Genomic DNA, 14,803 nt, shown 5'->3' with positions numbered 1-14,803 from the left:
ATTGTTACACCCAGGGAGCACCTTTCCCCCCCCACACACCCTAATCCTGCCCCCAAATCCTTGGGAGTGGGTTGGATCAGCCCTTTGAGGTCAATTGGTGCCGCTGCCCAAGGTGTATTTAGGGGTGGCCATGAACAACCACGCTGGTGTTGGCCAAACTTTGGGTCTGTTGGGGTTTGGGGACCTTGGGGACCTTAGAGGGGGGTGGGATGTGCTGTGTGCTCCTGGCTGGCACACAGAAATAGGGTGGCCAGTAGGGCTGGGGAGGGGATTGTGCCCCTGGACTGGGCACTGGGGAGGCTGCAGCTGGAGTGCTGGGTCCAGTTCTGGGCTCCTCAGCATCAGAAGGACATTGAGGTCCTGGAGCGAGTCCAGAGAAGGGCAACCAGGCTGGGGAAGGGGCTGGAGGGCAAATCCTCTGAGGAGCAGCTGAGGGAGCTGGGGGTGTTGAGCCTGGAGAAGAGGAGGTTAGAGGGGGTTAGAACTGGAGCTCTTTGAAGGACACAGATGATCTTTGAAGCTCTGAGTCCCTGAGCTACCCCAGAGAGTCCCCAGCTGCCTGTCCCCTGGGTGTCCAAGCTGCCTGAGGACACCCCAAACAGCTGATGCTGTGCTCACCCCTGATGCTCCCTGAGTCCTTGAGCTTCCACAGCTGGAGGACCAGCACTCCTCCACCTCTCCATCGAAGAGTCTTGCGGTAGGAAAACCCCAGCAACTGTCCCCATGGGTCTTGGGACAACCCTGTTTTACATCCCCAAACTCAACTCCTCTTGGAGCTGCCCTGGACCCTGTTTGAGCTGCCCTGGACCCTCTTGGAGCTGCCCTGGACCCCCATGGAGCTGCCCTGGACCCTCTTGGAGCTGTCCTGGACCCTCTTGGAGCTGCCCTGGGCCCTCTTGGAGCTACTCTGGACCCTCTTGGAGCTGCCCTGGACCCTCTTGGAGCTGCCCTGGGTTCCCTTGGAGCTGCCCTGGACCCTCTTGGAGCTGCCCTGGGTTCCCTTGGAGCTGCCCTGGGTTCCCTTGGAGCTGCCCTGGACCCTCCTGGAGCTGCCCTGGACCCTCCTGGAGCTGCCCTGGACATGGTTGTCCCTGCTCCAGGCTCTCAGAGCTGCTGCTTCCCATGGAGTACGAGTGGCACCAAGTGGGCACGTTCGGGAACAGCCCAGCTGAGGAGAAGGGGGTGGTTGGGGGGGGTCTGAGAGTCCCCAGGAAGCTCTCTGTGCCCGGGGCATCCCGCAGCACCATCCGGTACCGGTGGAAGTCCAGCCCCGAGGAGGAGTTGGGGCTGTGGAGCCCCAAAGACCCCGAAACCCCCGAGGGGAAGAGCAGGAACCCGGCGGGAGAGGAGCTGGGTGGGGGCAGCACCCGGGCTGTGGAGATGAGCTGGGGCCCCTCCGGTCCCTCCCGCTCCGGAGGACGAGCTGGGGAACCGCGTCCCGGCCCAGCCGCACCCCCCGAGCCGGCTGGGCTCCTCTTCCTCTGCTCTTCCTCACCTCTTCTTCTCCCCTTCCTCTTCCTCTCCTTCTCCCTCTCCCCTTCCTCTCCCCCTTCCACTCCTGTTCTTCTTCCTCTTCCACTCCTCTCCCTCTCCTCTTCCTCTCCCACTCCTCTCCCTCTCCTTTTCTCCTCTTCCTCTCCCTCTCCTCTCCCACTCCTCTTCCTCTCCCACTCCTCTTCCTCTCCCACTCCTCTTCCTCTCCCACTCCTCTTCCTCTCCCTCTCCTCTTCCTCTCCCTCTCCCTTCCTCTCCCTCTCCTCTCCCTCTCCTCTTCCTCTCCCTCTCCCTCTCCCTTCCTCTCCCCCTCCTCTCCTCCTCCTCCTCTCCCTCTCCTCTTCCTCTCCTGTTCCTCTTCCTCTCCCTCTCCTCTCCCTCTCCTTCTCCTCTTCCTCTCCCTCTCCTTTCCCACTCCTCTTCCTCTCCCACTCCTATTCCTCTCCCCCTCCTCTCCTTCTCCCCCTCCTCTCCCTCTCCTCTCCCTCTCCTGTTCCTCTCCCTCTCCTGTTCCTCTCCCTCTCCTGTTCCTCTCCCTCTCCTCCTCCTCTCCCTCTCCTCTTCCTCTTCCTCTCCTCATCCTCATCCTCTTCCTCTCCTCTTCCTCTCCCTCTCCCACTCCTCTCCCTCTCCTCCTCTCCCTCTCCCCCTCCTCTCCCTTTCCCTCTCCCCCTCCTCTCCCTCTCCCTCTCCTCCTCAGTCCCGGACAAGACCTTCCGCCCCCATCTCCGTTTCTCTTCCTTACTTTCCCCTTCCAGCCGAGGAAGAACCACCCCCAGTCCCAACCAGCACCTCCCAGTAGCCCTCGGGGGTGCTGAGTGCGGAGCAGGAAGGGGGCGGGCGATGCTCCCCGCAATCCCAGCCCTTCCCCTCCCCATCCCTCCCTTCCCCCGCTGCTCCCGCCCCGCTTCCCGGGGAAATCCCGGCCCCCGGCGGGGCCCCGGGCGGAAAGGGCTGTCCGAGCGGGACAAAGGGACGGGGGGGGCGCTGGGAAAGGGGGAGGGATCCCAGCCCGAGCCCAACCCAGCCGGGAAACGGGGAGAAAGAGCCGGGGAAAAGTTGGATCGAGGTGGGCGAAGGGATGCGGGAGGACCGGGAGGGGTGATGGGGAAAGGGTGGGGGGCTGAGGAGCAGGAAAAGGGAGGGTGGGGGGGTGGGTTTTGCCCAGCTTTTGGCTTCTGGAGGGAGAGATCCACCCCCACCCCCCCGCTGATGGGGCCCGAGGTGATGCAGGAGACACCCGAGCCGGCCCCGTGTCCCGGGTGGGTGCGGGGTGGGGGTGGGGTTAGAGAGGTGGGGGAGGGTGGGGATGGGGGGTGTGTGTTGGGGATGGGGGTGGGGGGGGGGCTCGGGCAGCGAGAAAATACCCAGAGGAAGGGAAAGAGCTGGAGGTCAGAGCTGGGAGCAGAGGAGGAGGCTGGAGATCCCACAGAGGGGAAGCAACAAGCGTGATGGAGGGGATGGGGGTCTCCTTTGGGGGTCTCCTTTGGGGGTCTCCATTGGGGGTTTCCTTTGGGGGTCTCCTTTGGGGGTCTCCTTTGGGGGTCTCCATTGGGGGGTCTCCTTTGGGGGGTCTCCATTGGGGGTCTCCTTTGGGGGTCTCCATTGGGGGTTTCCTTTGGGGGTCTCCTTTGGGGGTCTCCATTGGGGGGTCTCCATTGGGGGGTCTCCATTGGGGGTCTCCTTTGGGGGTCTCCATTGGGGGTTTCCTTTGGGGGGTCTCCTTTGGGGGTCTCCTTTGGGGGTCTCCATTGGGGGGTCTCCTTTGGGGGGTCTCCATTGGGGGTCTCCTTTGGGGGTCTCCTTTGGGGGGTCTCCATTGGGGGGTCTCCATTGGGGGGTCTCCTTTGGGGGGTCTCCTTTGGGGGTCTCCATTGGGGGTTTCCATTGGGGGGTCTCCTTTGGGGGGTCTCCATTGGGGGTCTCCTTTGGGGGCTCTCCATTGGGGGTCTCCTTTGGGGGTCTCCTTTTGGGGTCTGCATTGGGGATGGCTGGGTTGGGCTGGGTTGGGTTCCCCCTCTGCTCTGCCCTGCTCAGGCCCCACTGGAGTGTTGTGTCCAGGTCTGGGCTCCCTGGGATCAAACAGCCAGGGATCTCCTGGAGAGAGTCCAGAGGAGGGACAGAGATGCTGAAGGGCCTGGAGCATCTCCCCTGGGAGGAAAGGCTGAGGGAGCTGGGGCTGTTCAGCCTGGAGAGAAGAAGACTAAGGGGGCACCTTATTAATGGTTATAAGTATCTTCAGTATGGGATGCAGGGGGAATGGGCAGCCCCTTCTCAGTGTCTGTGGGGACAGGACAAGGGGCAATGGGCTCAAGTTGGAGCACAGGGAGTTCCCTCCCAATCTGGGGAAGAACTTTTCCCCAGTGAAGGTGAGGGAGCCCTGGGACAGGCTGCCCAGGGGGTGTGGAGTCTCCTTCTCTGGAGAGATTCCAGCCCCATCTGGACACCGACCTGTGTGCCCTGTCCTAGGGACCCTGCTCTGGCAGAGGGTTGGACCCCATGGGCTCTGGAGGTCCCTTCCCACCCCTCTGATCCTGTGATTCTGTGTTGGGTTGTGTTGAGTTGGGTTGTGTTGGGCTGGTTTTTGGGGGGATTTTTCTTTGTTTGGGTGTTTTGGTTTTGTTTATTTATTTATTTACCCAAAACCATGAGGGTTTTGATGGGGGCAGAGCACCTCACCTTGGCTCTAGCAGGTTCCATGAGGATTTTGATGGTGGGAGAGCACCTCACCTTGGTTCTGGCAGGTTCCATGAGGATTTTGATGGTGGGAGAGCACCTCACCTTGGTTCTGGCAGGTTCCATGAGGGTTTTGGTGGTGGGAGAGCACCTCACCTTGGTTCTGGCAGGTTTCATGAGGGTTTTGATGGTGGGAGAGCACCTCACCTTGGCTCTAGCAGGTTCCATGAGGGTTTTGGTGGTGACAGAGCACCTCACCTTGGCTCTAGCAGGTTCCATGAGGGTTTTGATGGTGGGAGAGCACCTCACCTTGGCTCTAGCAGGTTCCATGAGGGTTTTGATGGTGGCAGAGCACCTCACCTTGGCTCTAGCAGGTTCCATGAGGGTTCCTCCAGGCGCGTTGCCGCAGCCTCCGCTCGGTTGGCTCCCCCATGGGGTATTTTCTAGGCTGAGCAGCATTAAGGCTCCCAGCATCTCAGGTTTTCTGGCTGCTGACAAAGCTGCTGGTGACTTCAGAAGAGGTTTTGGAGGTTCCACCTCCTGAAATCCTGTTAGAAGAGCTGGGGGTGTCTTCTCCCACCAGGAACAGGCACAGCCCAGCTGTTCTTCCTTTTTACTCTATATTGATGCTCTCTAACTGTGTCTCAGATTTATTAAGTGCCCTTTTTCTTTAAGCACAACCTCTGGTCACCCCGTTTTCTAGACCTGGGAGTTTCCCCAAGGTGCCTGTGGGATTCCAGCATCACCCTGGTGCTACAGCTGCCTCAGGGAGTCATTTCTTCCAAGGATTATTGATTTCCTGGGTGTCTTTTCCAGCAGGAAGGGGTTTGTCTGATGGGACTTAATCCCCTGTCTCCTTTCCCACCGCTTGTAGCTGGATTTTACTGGTTGAGGCAACAAAAACCCTTTCCCAAGCCCCAGAGAACCCAAATTCTCTGGTTTTTGGGGTAGATGAGCTGAGGTTGGTCCAGCTGCACCTCCTCTCACTGGCACCATCCAGCTTCACAGCCCAGTTTGTGTGGAAACCAGTTCTCTGCCAGCCAGAGAGGCAACTGGGGATGTGGAATCACCAAGGGAATTGGTTCTGTTGTGGTTTAGCCTGTGCTGAGTGTAGTGGGTGGAGGGGGCAGGTGCAGAGGGAGTGTGGACGTGAGGACACAGCTTAGAGAGGAGTTTGAGGGTGGGTGTTGCTCACAGGATCAGTCTGTGCTTGTCCTGTGTAGGATCTGTCTGTGCTCATCCCATGTGGGATCTGTCCATGCTCATCCCATGTAGGATGGGTCCATGCTTGTCCCATGCAGGATCTGTCCTTGCTCATCCCATGTAGGATGGGTCCATGCTTGTCCCATGTAGGATGGGTCCATGCTTGTCCCATGCAGGATCTGTCCATGCTCATCCCATGTAGGATGGGTCCATGCTCGTCCCATGTGGGTTCAGTCCATGCTCATCCCATGCAGGGTCCATCCTGTAGAGCTGGTGGGTCACACATACAGCCAGCAGCATGTTGGGCTTTGTTGCCCTCAACCCACATCCCACGAGGTGGTGGTGGGGTTTCTGTAGCTTCTCTTTGGCTGCCATCCCAGCTGCTGTTATCCACCTGGGGACCATCCCAGGGCAAATCCTCTATCTAAGCAGTGGTGGAATCTCTCTTCTATTTACTGTTGGGGTGTTTTCCACTGGCATGAGCTGGTCAGGTTGGGTATCACCTGGGAACCATCACAGGGCAAATCCTCTACTTACCATTGGGGTGTTCTCTGCTGGTACGAGCTGCTCAGGGTGGGTCACATCAACCCTTGGGTCAGAGCTCATCGTCTCGGGCAGCGGTCCTTCTTCCAAGGCAGCCAGCCCACAGGTAGCATCTTGCCTTTGGTCCCTGTTTACGAGTAAAGGATGCTCTGAACTCCAGCACAGCAGAACCTGCTCGTTCCCAGCAAGGAACCACATCCCACAGCTTGATCAGAGGGCGTAAGGAGGAGATTCCCTGTTGGATCGATGGCATCATCTGTGTTTTGCCACAGAGCTGCACGTAGAGAAGCATTAACCCCTTGCCTGACAGCCTGCTGAGAGGGAAACCACGGCAGCTCCTTTTCCCTTTGTTCCTCTGCTCAGACTGCAGGTGCCTGTGTCTCCCCAGCGCTCGGTGCTGTAAGCCACCCAAAACAAATCCTCTTTCATCCTTTCTCTCTCTCTCTCTCTCTTGGCTTCTGCTGTGATGATGCTGAGGGAGATGCAGCAATTAACTCTGCTCCAGGATTTAGCTCTGCCCTCAGCCGAGCTAGGGATGCTGCTAGGGATGCTGTGAGAGGAGAAGGTTGCCAGCGTCGCCGCGGATACCAGCCTGCAGCCAGGTTTTTGCTGCATCCCTGCCTAGCTCATCCCCAGCATCAATCGCTTGCCACTCCTGGGGAACGGCTGGAGATGCTGCTTGATGAGGGAGGTTTTTCACTGGTGCCGTGCTGGGAGGGATGGGGATGCAGGGGGGGGGTTGCAGACCCCTCCCGTGATGGGGATGATGCGGGGGCTTTCAGTTCCGGCGCGGATGCTGCGCTCATGGTGAGGTCTCTGTGGCGCAATGGACGAGCGCGCTGGACTTCTAATCCAGAGGTTCCGGGTTCGAGTCCCGGCAGAGATGATCTCCAGGCAGGTGTCTCTTTTCTTTTGCTGTATCTTCTTCTCTAGGTGCCGACCCGTTACCTTAATAAGGCCCCGGGGGCTTCGGATGGGAAGATAATGACTCTCCACACCAAGGATGCGCGTGAGTCGCGTGGTTCCCCTCGTAAGGCAGCTCTTCTCCAGCCCATCCGCCTTCCCTCGCTCCCTTCCATAGCTCCTGGATGGTGGCTTGACCCCCATGGTGTCTCCTGGATGGTGGCTTGGCCCCCATGGTCCTGCTGATGGGGCCAGTCGTAGAATCATAGAATCCCAGAGTGGGATGGTTTGGGAGGGACCCCAAGGGTCCCAGAGCTCCAACCCCCCTGCCAGGGTTGGAAGGGACCCCAAGGGTCCCAGAGCTCCAACCCCCCTGCCAGGGTTGGGAGGGACCCCGAGGGTCCCAGAGATCCAACCCCCCTGCCAGGGTTGGGAGGGACCCCAAGGGTCCCAAGAGTTCCAACCCCCCTGCCAGGGTTGGGAGGGACCCCAAGGGTCCCAGAGCTCCAACCCCCTGCCACAGGCAGGGCCACCAACCTCCAGGCCTGGAGCTACACAAGGTTGCCCAGGGCCCCATCCAACCTGGCCTTGGACACCCCCAGGGACGGGGCACCCACCCCCTCTCTGGGCAGCCTGTTCCAGCTCCAGTCTTTGAAGATCGAAGGACAACACCTTCCTGTAGACATCCAGTGGTCAGGCGATGGTCTGCAGCCTTCTCTTGGGGTCTCCTGGGATAAACTGGGCTGGTTTGGGGGTGTTTCCCAAATGGGAGCCCAGCTTCCAATATGGCGGCCGCCCAACAACAGCTCCCACACTCAATAGGGGTGAGGGGTGGCAGAGGTGTCCTGGCCTGAAATCGGCCCTGTTGGGCCTGGAGCAGCCCCATTGACTCAGGCTCAGGGGTCTCCTCGCTGAGGGAATGGTCCTGATGGTGTGTTGAGGGGCTGCCCCAGCCCGTGTTTGGGAACGGGAATGGATCCAGCCACAGATCCTGACCGAAGGGGCTGGAAGATGCTCCTGGCCTGAAACGGGCCACGTCGGGCCTGGAGCCGCCCTGTTGACTCCTGCTCAGGGGTCTCCTTGCCAAGAGAATGGTCCTGACAGCACGTGGAGGGTCTGCCCCAGCCCGTGCTTGGGAATGGGGAACATCCACCCCATCGATCCCCAGCGAAGGGGCTGGAAGATGCTCCTGGCCTGACACGTCCCTCTCAGCCGCCGCTGGGCCTCGGCCTTCCCTCGCCAAGGGAGCGGCTGCCCCACAGAGGCCTCTGGGCCCAGCGCACCCCCAGCCCTGGCACCCCCCACCCCAGGTGGGCCCTGGGACCCGCCTGACCCACACGGAGACACCACCGGGACCCCCTTGGGTGGGGAGGGGGGGGTCTGGGTTCCACACACAGGGTGCTGGGGGGTGTTGGGGGTGCTGAGCTGCTCCCCCCCTGCCCCGTCTCCCCTCAGCTGCGGCCATGAAGCGGCGGGGGGAGCGGCTGTCCAGGGAGAAGGCGGTGACGGCCGTGGAGGAGGAGACGAAGAGCACGGAGAGGAAGAGCGAGCAGGGGGCAGGTGAGACCCCCCACCCCAGGGAGCTGGCAGGGGGTGGGGGAGCTGTGGGGGGTCCCCTGTACACCCCCCCGCCTGCCCTTTCCACAGAGGGGTACCAGTGCACGGGCCTGCTGGAGCAGGACTTCCCCGAGCTCTGCGCCCGGGCCGGCATCACCAGCGTCCCCAGAATCACCCTGCGGCCGGCCCCCAGCTTCCCTGAGGAGGGTGAGCAGCACTGGGGGCTGTTGGGTTGGGGTGGGGGTCCCCAGGGTGCTGGCAGCACCCCCCACCCTTCCCCAACCTCCCCCTCATTCCCCATCCCACAGAGGAGCCCGAGGAGCCGGCGCTGGCAGAGGTGCTGAGCCGCATCGAGTCCAAGTACAGCTACTTCCAGCCCTGCATCCAGGTGGAGAGGGAGAACGAGGACCCCCGCAGCGCCCGCGCCATCTTCCTGCGGGGTGGGTGCTGGGGAGCCCCAAGGGGGGGCACACAGGGATGATGAACCCCTGGAAAATCAGCCTGTGGGGTCCCCCTGAGGTGATGCCGGGAGGGAAGAGGTTCCATCCCATCCCCATCCCCATCCCCATCCCCATCCCCATCCCCATCCCCATCCCCATCCCCATCCCATCCCCATCCCCATCCCATCCCACAGCCGTGACCTCTGGTGTCTCTGGCAGGCTGGAAGATGGAGGAGGCCATGCTGGTGGTGCTGAGCCAGTGCCTGCCCACCCTGGCCGGGCTGCAGGCAGTGCAGTGAGTGTGGGCAGGGAGCTGGGACGGACACACACGTGTCCCCTTGTCCCCAGCACAGCCTGATGTCCTGTGTTGTCCTCCTGCAGCCTCTGGAAGGTCGGGCTGACAGTGCAGCTGCTCCCGGCGCTGGCGGCGATGCTGACACGCTGCCCACGGCTCCGGTACGGGGCTGGCTGAGGGGTGCCCCCTCCTCAGCTGTAATTAGGAACTGGGGTGCCAGGGAGGATGGTTAATGGGGAGGATTGGGGGGGGATTTTCCTTCTCAGGATGCTCAGCCTGGAGGGGAACCCCCTGCCCGAGCCCGCCTTCCACACGCTGATGGGGAGCGACAGCACGTGAGTGGGAGCTGGATGGAGTCTCATCCCCACATCCCCAAAGGAACCTCCCCCCTCCCCCCAAATCCCTGCTGTGAGACCCCCAGGTAGCAAAGCCCCCCCTCCCTGCACCTCCTCTGCCTGTCCCACAGGCTGACCCACCTCTCGCTGCGCAACAACCACATCGGGGACGCGGCCGCCCAGCTCATCGGCCGGAGCCTCTCCACCCCCAGCGCCTCCAACCGCAGCCTGGCCTCGCTGGTGCTCAGCTTCAACCACATCTCCGACCTGGGAGCTGGCTACATCGCTGAGGTGGGCAGCAGGAGGGCTGCCTGGGCCCCCCCAACAGCCCCCCCAAAAGCCCCCCAGCACCCACGCTGGCCCTTGGCTCTCCAGGGCTTGCGCTTGAACCGCTCCCTGCTCTCCTTGTCCCTGGCGAGTAACGACATCGGCGACGCAGGGGCCATCAAGCTGGCTGAGGTGGGTGTCCCCCACACCTCCTCCAGAGTGGGGTGCAGGGCTCGGGTGGGCTCCTGCCCCTGAGCACGGGCCCTGCTGCCCCCCAGGTCCTGGGACCGTTCGCCCTGACACACACCGAGGTGGTGGAGCGGAGGCGGCTGCTCCTGGCTGAGGCGCTGGGACGGTCCCGTGTGGTGAGATAACCAACCCCCCTTCCCTTCCCCATTTTCCAGGGGGATGTTCCCTCCTTGTCTCCAGATTGGAGGCTCCTGGGGGGGCTCCCAGCACCCTGAGCCCCCCCAGTTCTCCCCCAGACCCCAAAAGAGACCGAGGGCCAGAGCAAGTGTCCCTCCAGCCTGCACAGCAGCGCGGCCCCCGACAAGCACAGCAAAGCCCCCAGGAAGAAGGTGAGGAAGAAGGGGGGGCACCAGCTACCCCAGGGTCCCCCAGCCTTGGGGGCAGGCGGTGCCCTGGGTGTGCCTCAGTTTCCCCACACTTCCAGCTTGGCTGGGAGGCTGGGGGGGGGGTCTACAAGCTGCTGCCCACCCCATTGCAGGAGTTGCTGCGGATGGAGGAGACCCGGCACCCCAGAAAGTGTGAGTGGGGGTCTGATGGGCTGGGGAGGGGTCTGATGGGCTGGGGGGGGAGTCTGATGGGCTGAGGGGGTGGGCAGGGGCTGGCTGTGCCCCACTCAGCTCCCTCCCTGTTCTCCCCTCCTGGCAGCACCAGAGCCCAGAGCCGCCCGTGGCAGAGACGTGAAACCCAGTGCCCAGGAGAAGCGCAACTCAGAGGTGGGGGATGCCAGGGGGACGAGGTGGGGAGGGGGTAGCAGACCCTGGGGGGGCTGCACACCCTCAGGGACGACCCCCACCACCACCACACCTTTGCCACCCAGGTGGCAGAGCTGGCTGAGCCGCTGCACCCGCTGCTGGAGGCCAGGCAGGACCAGGGCAGCGTCACCCTGCCCGGGAACCGGGCACTGCTCAACCTCAACCTGACCTGTGAGCGAGAGGAGGGGAGGGGTCTGGGGGGGTGTGGGGGGTCCCACTGCGCCCCCACCCCTTGTCCCTGACCCCCATGTCCCCCCGCAGACAATCGCATCACCGAGCGGGGTCTGGGCGCCTTCCTGGCGGCCCTGGAGGGGCAGCAGCGCCAGAGGCGGCCGGAGGTGCCGGGGCAGCAGGGGCTGCGCTGCCTGGGCCTGGAGGTGAGCGGCTGGACCGCCCCGGGCTGGGGGCACCGTGGGGCTGGGGGCACTGCCACGGGGCTGGGGGCACCACCACTGGGCTGGGGGCACCACCATAGGGCTGGGGGCACCACCATGGGGCTGGACTGCCTGGGGCTGAGGGCACCACGGGGCTGGGGGCACTGCCATGGGGCTGGTGGCACTGTGGGGTTGGTGGCACCATGGGGCTGGGTGGCATCGCCATGGGGCTGGGGGCACCGCTGTGGAGCTGGTGGCACCACAAGGGGACTGGTGGCACCACCATGGGGCTGGCATCACCACCATGGGACTGCTGTGACCGCCATGGGGCTGGCATTGCTGCCATGGGGCCGGTGTTACCATGGGGTTGGCATCACCGCCATGGGGCTGGCATCACCAGGGGGCTGCTGGCATCACCACCGTGGGGCTGGTGGCACCACCATGGGGCTGGTGGCACCACCATGGGGCTGGCGGCACTGCCATGGGGCTGGCGGCACTGCCATGGGGCTGGCATTGCCACCATGGGGCTGGCATCACCAGGGGGCTGCTGGCATCACCACCATGAGACTGGTGTCACCACCATGGGGCTGGTGGCACTGCCATGGGGCTGGCATTGCCACCATGGGGCTGGTGGCACCGCCGTGGGTCCGCTGTCACCAGCCCCTCAGCCTGACACACCCCCACCCCCCACAGAAGAACCGCATCCCTCCCACCAGCCCGGCCCTCACCCGGCTGCAGGAGCTGCTGCCGCCGGACCCCAGCCCCAAATCCCAGGAGGAGGAGCAGCAGCAGGAATGGAGCCCTTAACCAGCCCCCCCACCCCACATCCCCCTGGGGGGCTTTTCCAGCTTCCACCCCCCCTGATTAATTAAAACTCTTAACGAGGAAAGGAAGGAACCGAGCCCATCCCTGGAACAGCCACCGCTCAGGCCTGGCTCTATTATGTATAATATATATATCAGACCCCCCCTCCACGCTGGGGGGGGGCAGAAGGGATTGGGGAGGGGGGGAGCAGGAGGGGGGGACACGCCCCAATCAGCACCCCAGCTCCCCCCACACGTCCCCCCCCCACTGTCAGATTGTCACCGGGAGGAGAACTGGGGGTGTCCCCGCTGGCGGCCAGGCAGGTTGAGGTTGGGGGGGGGGTCTTGGGGTGTGTTTTTTGGGTGGGGGGACACTGTGGATGGTTATTTACAGGGGGGGGTGCACATACATACATATTTATAGGCAGGGGGGGGGGCTGGGGGGGCCGCAGCACGGAGAGGAACAGAACAAAGTGCATTTATACAGACTAGATCCAGCTCTCGCGGCCTGGGGGGGCACCAGGGCAGGGTGGGGAGGGGGCTCCAGGGCAGAGTGGGGGGGTCACTGAGGCAGGGTGGGGGGGGTGCTGAGCTGGGGCTGCCATGCGAGGGGGTTGTTTTTTTTGGGGGAGGGGGAACACACACACACAACACCCAGCTCCCTGCCCCAGCGCTGGATTGTGCTCCCCCCTCCTCATCTCCTTCCAGATGGGGATGGGGATGGGGGTGGGGGGCAGCACCCTGGCTTTGAAATGATTTTTAGGGGTGGGGGTGAGGCCCCCCCCCCCCTCCTCACCTCCCCAAACCCCCCCCTCCCCTCTAAACCCACCCCCCTCCCCTTTCCCTAAAGGCCGACGTCGTGCGCGGGGTCCTCGGCCAGGGGGGCTCTGGAGCCTGGAAAAGATGGGGAGAATTTGGGGGGGGGGGATATGAGGAGGAGGGGGGGGGTGTCTGTGTGAGGGGAGGGGTGTGTGGGGTCTCAGGGGGTGATGGGTCTTACCTGGGGCGTTGGTGACGGGTCCCTGCAGGCTGCGGAGGGCGCGGGACAAGGGACTGTCCCCACTGGGGCTGGGGGGCTGCTGGGACCACCCGTGGGGCGGTGGGGCTGAGCCCCCCAGGGGGGTGGCATCAGCAGAGCCCCCCAGGGACTGCAGCAGCTCCTGATGGGCTCTTTCCACAGCCTGGGAGACAGGGGGACAGGTCAGGGGGAGGGTGGGGGGGGGACACGTCCCATGCACCCCCAAACCCCCCTCTGTGACCCCCCCCTGAGCCCCCTCCCCAAACTGGGGACTCACCTTGAGCCTGTTGAGCTTCAGCGTCAGCTGCTCGATGGTGCGGAAGATGAGATCCACGTCCCGCAGGGGAGCTGGGGGGGGGCCTGGGGACCCCCCCGTGGGGCTGGGCTGGGTGGGCTCCTCCTGGGGGGAGCCCCGGGGGGGGCTGGGAGGGGGCAGCGCAGGGGTGGGGGGCTGGGGGAGTCCTGTGGGCATGCTGACATAGAAGTAGTTGCCTGGAGAGGGGGGATGAGCAGCGTTAGGGTGACAGGGACCTGTAAGGGTGGGTGAGGGTGGCCCCTGGGGAGGGGGGGAGTTGCTGCTCCCCCCCCACCCCCCAGACCCCCCCTCAGGTGACATGAAGGTTCCCCCTTCATGGCACAGCCCAGGGGCTGCAGGGACACTGGGTGTCCTTGGCCACGGGGACAGTCCTCTGGGGTGGTGTGTCCCCCCTCCCTGCCCCCAAGGAGGTGTGTGTGCCCCCCCAAGTGACATCACTGCCCTCCCAAGTGACATCACTGCCCCCCCAGTGACATCACTGCCCCCCAGTGACATCACTGCCCCCCCAGTGACATCACTGCCCCCTCAGTGACATCACTGCCCCCCCCAGGTGACAGCATCCCCCCCCCCCAGGTGACAGCAGCCCCCCCTGCCAGGGACACGTGTCCCCCCTCAAGGGACACGAGCGCATCCCCCTCGCTGGACCCTGCCCCTCCTGGGGCCGTGGGGACCCCCTGGGTGGGCTGGGGGGACACACGGGGGTCTCTTTACCATCTACATTAGCTCCGCCTCCTTCCTGCAGCTCAGTTTCTGATTGGCTGCTGCCTGGAGAGGGCGTGGCCTCCTTAGCACCCTCCGCCTGGGCTGTGCACCCCGAAAAGAGAGGGGGGAAGGAGAGGGAAGGGGTGAGCAGTCCCCGCCACCAGCACCCAACACCAGCATCCCACCACCAGCACCCCAACACCAGCATCCCCCAGCACCCCAACACCAGCATCCACCAGCACCCCAACACCAGCATCCCACCACCAGCATCCACCAGCACCCCAACACCAGCATCCCACCACCAGTATCCACCAGCACCCCAACACCAGTATCCACCAGCACCCCACCACCAGCATCCACCAGCATCCCATCACCAGCATCCACCAGCACCCCACCACCAGCATCCACCAGCATCCCACCACCAGCATCCACCAGCATCCCACCACCAGCATCCACCAGCATCCCAACACCAGCATCCCACCACCAGCACCCCACCACCAGCATCCCACCACCAGCAACCCACCACCAGCACCCCCAGCACCCCCACACCCCTGGGGTGCACGCAGGAGCCAGGAGGGGGGTTCACCTGCACCCCTCAGCCATCCCCATGCAAAGCCCCCTGCCCCAATCCAGTGAAGCTCATGCAGACAAGCAGGGAGGGGGACCCCAAATCCCAGCAAGGGGCAGCTCAGGGACAGAAGAGGACCCAAAATCCCAATGAGGGGCAGCTCAGGGAGAGGAAAGGACCCCAAATCCCAGAGAGGGGCAGCTCAGAGACAGGAGAGGACCCCAAATCCCAGCGAGGGGCAGCTCAGGGACAGCAGAGGACCCCAAATCCCAGCAAGGGGCAGCTCAGGGAGAGGAGAGGGGTGCCCA

General features: G+C 63.5%; 2 protein-coding genes across 5 annotated transcripts in view; one reads left to right on the top strand and one right to left on the bottom strand.

Annotated features, from left to right (window-relative positions):
- The first annotated feature begins 2,485 nt into the window (after positions 1-2,485).
- LRRC71 (leucine rich repeat containing 71) lies at positions 2,486-11,953 on the top strand. The gene is made up of 17 exons (XM_084276673.1): positions 2,486-2,563; positions 6,850-6,925; positions 8,275-8,379; positions 8,467-8,583; positions 8,685-8,816; positions 9,036-9,111; positions 9,198-9,272; positions 9,378-9,446; positions 9,578-9,737; positions 9,822-9,905; positions 9,992-10,078; positions 10,199-10,291; positions 10,441-10,480; positions 10,608-10,675; positions 10,780-10,885; positions 10,976-11,091; positions 11,782-11,953. The coding sequence occupies exons 2-17, from the start codon at positions 6,901-6,903 to the stop codon at positions 11,893-11,895; spliced, it is 1,467 nt and encodes a 488-aa protein (XP_084132799.1). The 5' UTR covers positions 2,486-2,563; positions 6,850-6,900; the 3' UTR covers positions 11,896-11,953.
- Positions 11,954-12,735: 782 nt separating this feature from the next.
- Positions 12,736-14,803, bottom strand: part of ARHGEF11 (Rho guanine nucleotide exchange factor 11) — a gene marked incomplete at its 3' end in the record, with an annotated part of 28,951 nt that continues 26,883 nt past the window's right edge. For all 4 annotated transcript variants that reach the window (XM_084276828.1, XM_084276829.1, XM_084276830.1 and 1 more), the window contains 4 exons: positions 13,937-14,029; positions 13,187-13,401; positions 12,892-13,072; positions 12,736-12,785 (listed from right to left, as the gene is read on the bottom strand). In XM_084276828.1, coding sequence (XP_084132954.1) covers positions 12,736-12,785; positions 12,892-13,072; positions 13,187-13,401; positions 13,937-14,029 — 539 coding nt within the window. The remainder of the gene's footprint in view (positions 12,786-12,891; positions 13,073-13,186; positions 13,402-13,936; positions 14,030-14,803) is intronic.

The sequence above is a fragment of the Gallinula chloropus genome (assembly GCF_964237585.1).
Source record: "Gallinula chloropus genome assembly, chromosome: 29".
Classification (NCBI taxonomy): Eukaryota; Metazoa; Chordata; class Aves; order Gruiformes; family Rallidae; genus Gallinula; species Gallinula chloropus.
This window is presented reverse-complemented; position numbering and strand designations above follow the sequence as displayed.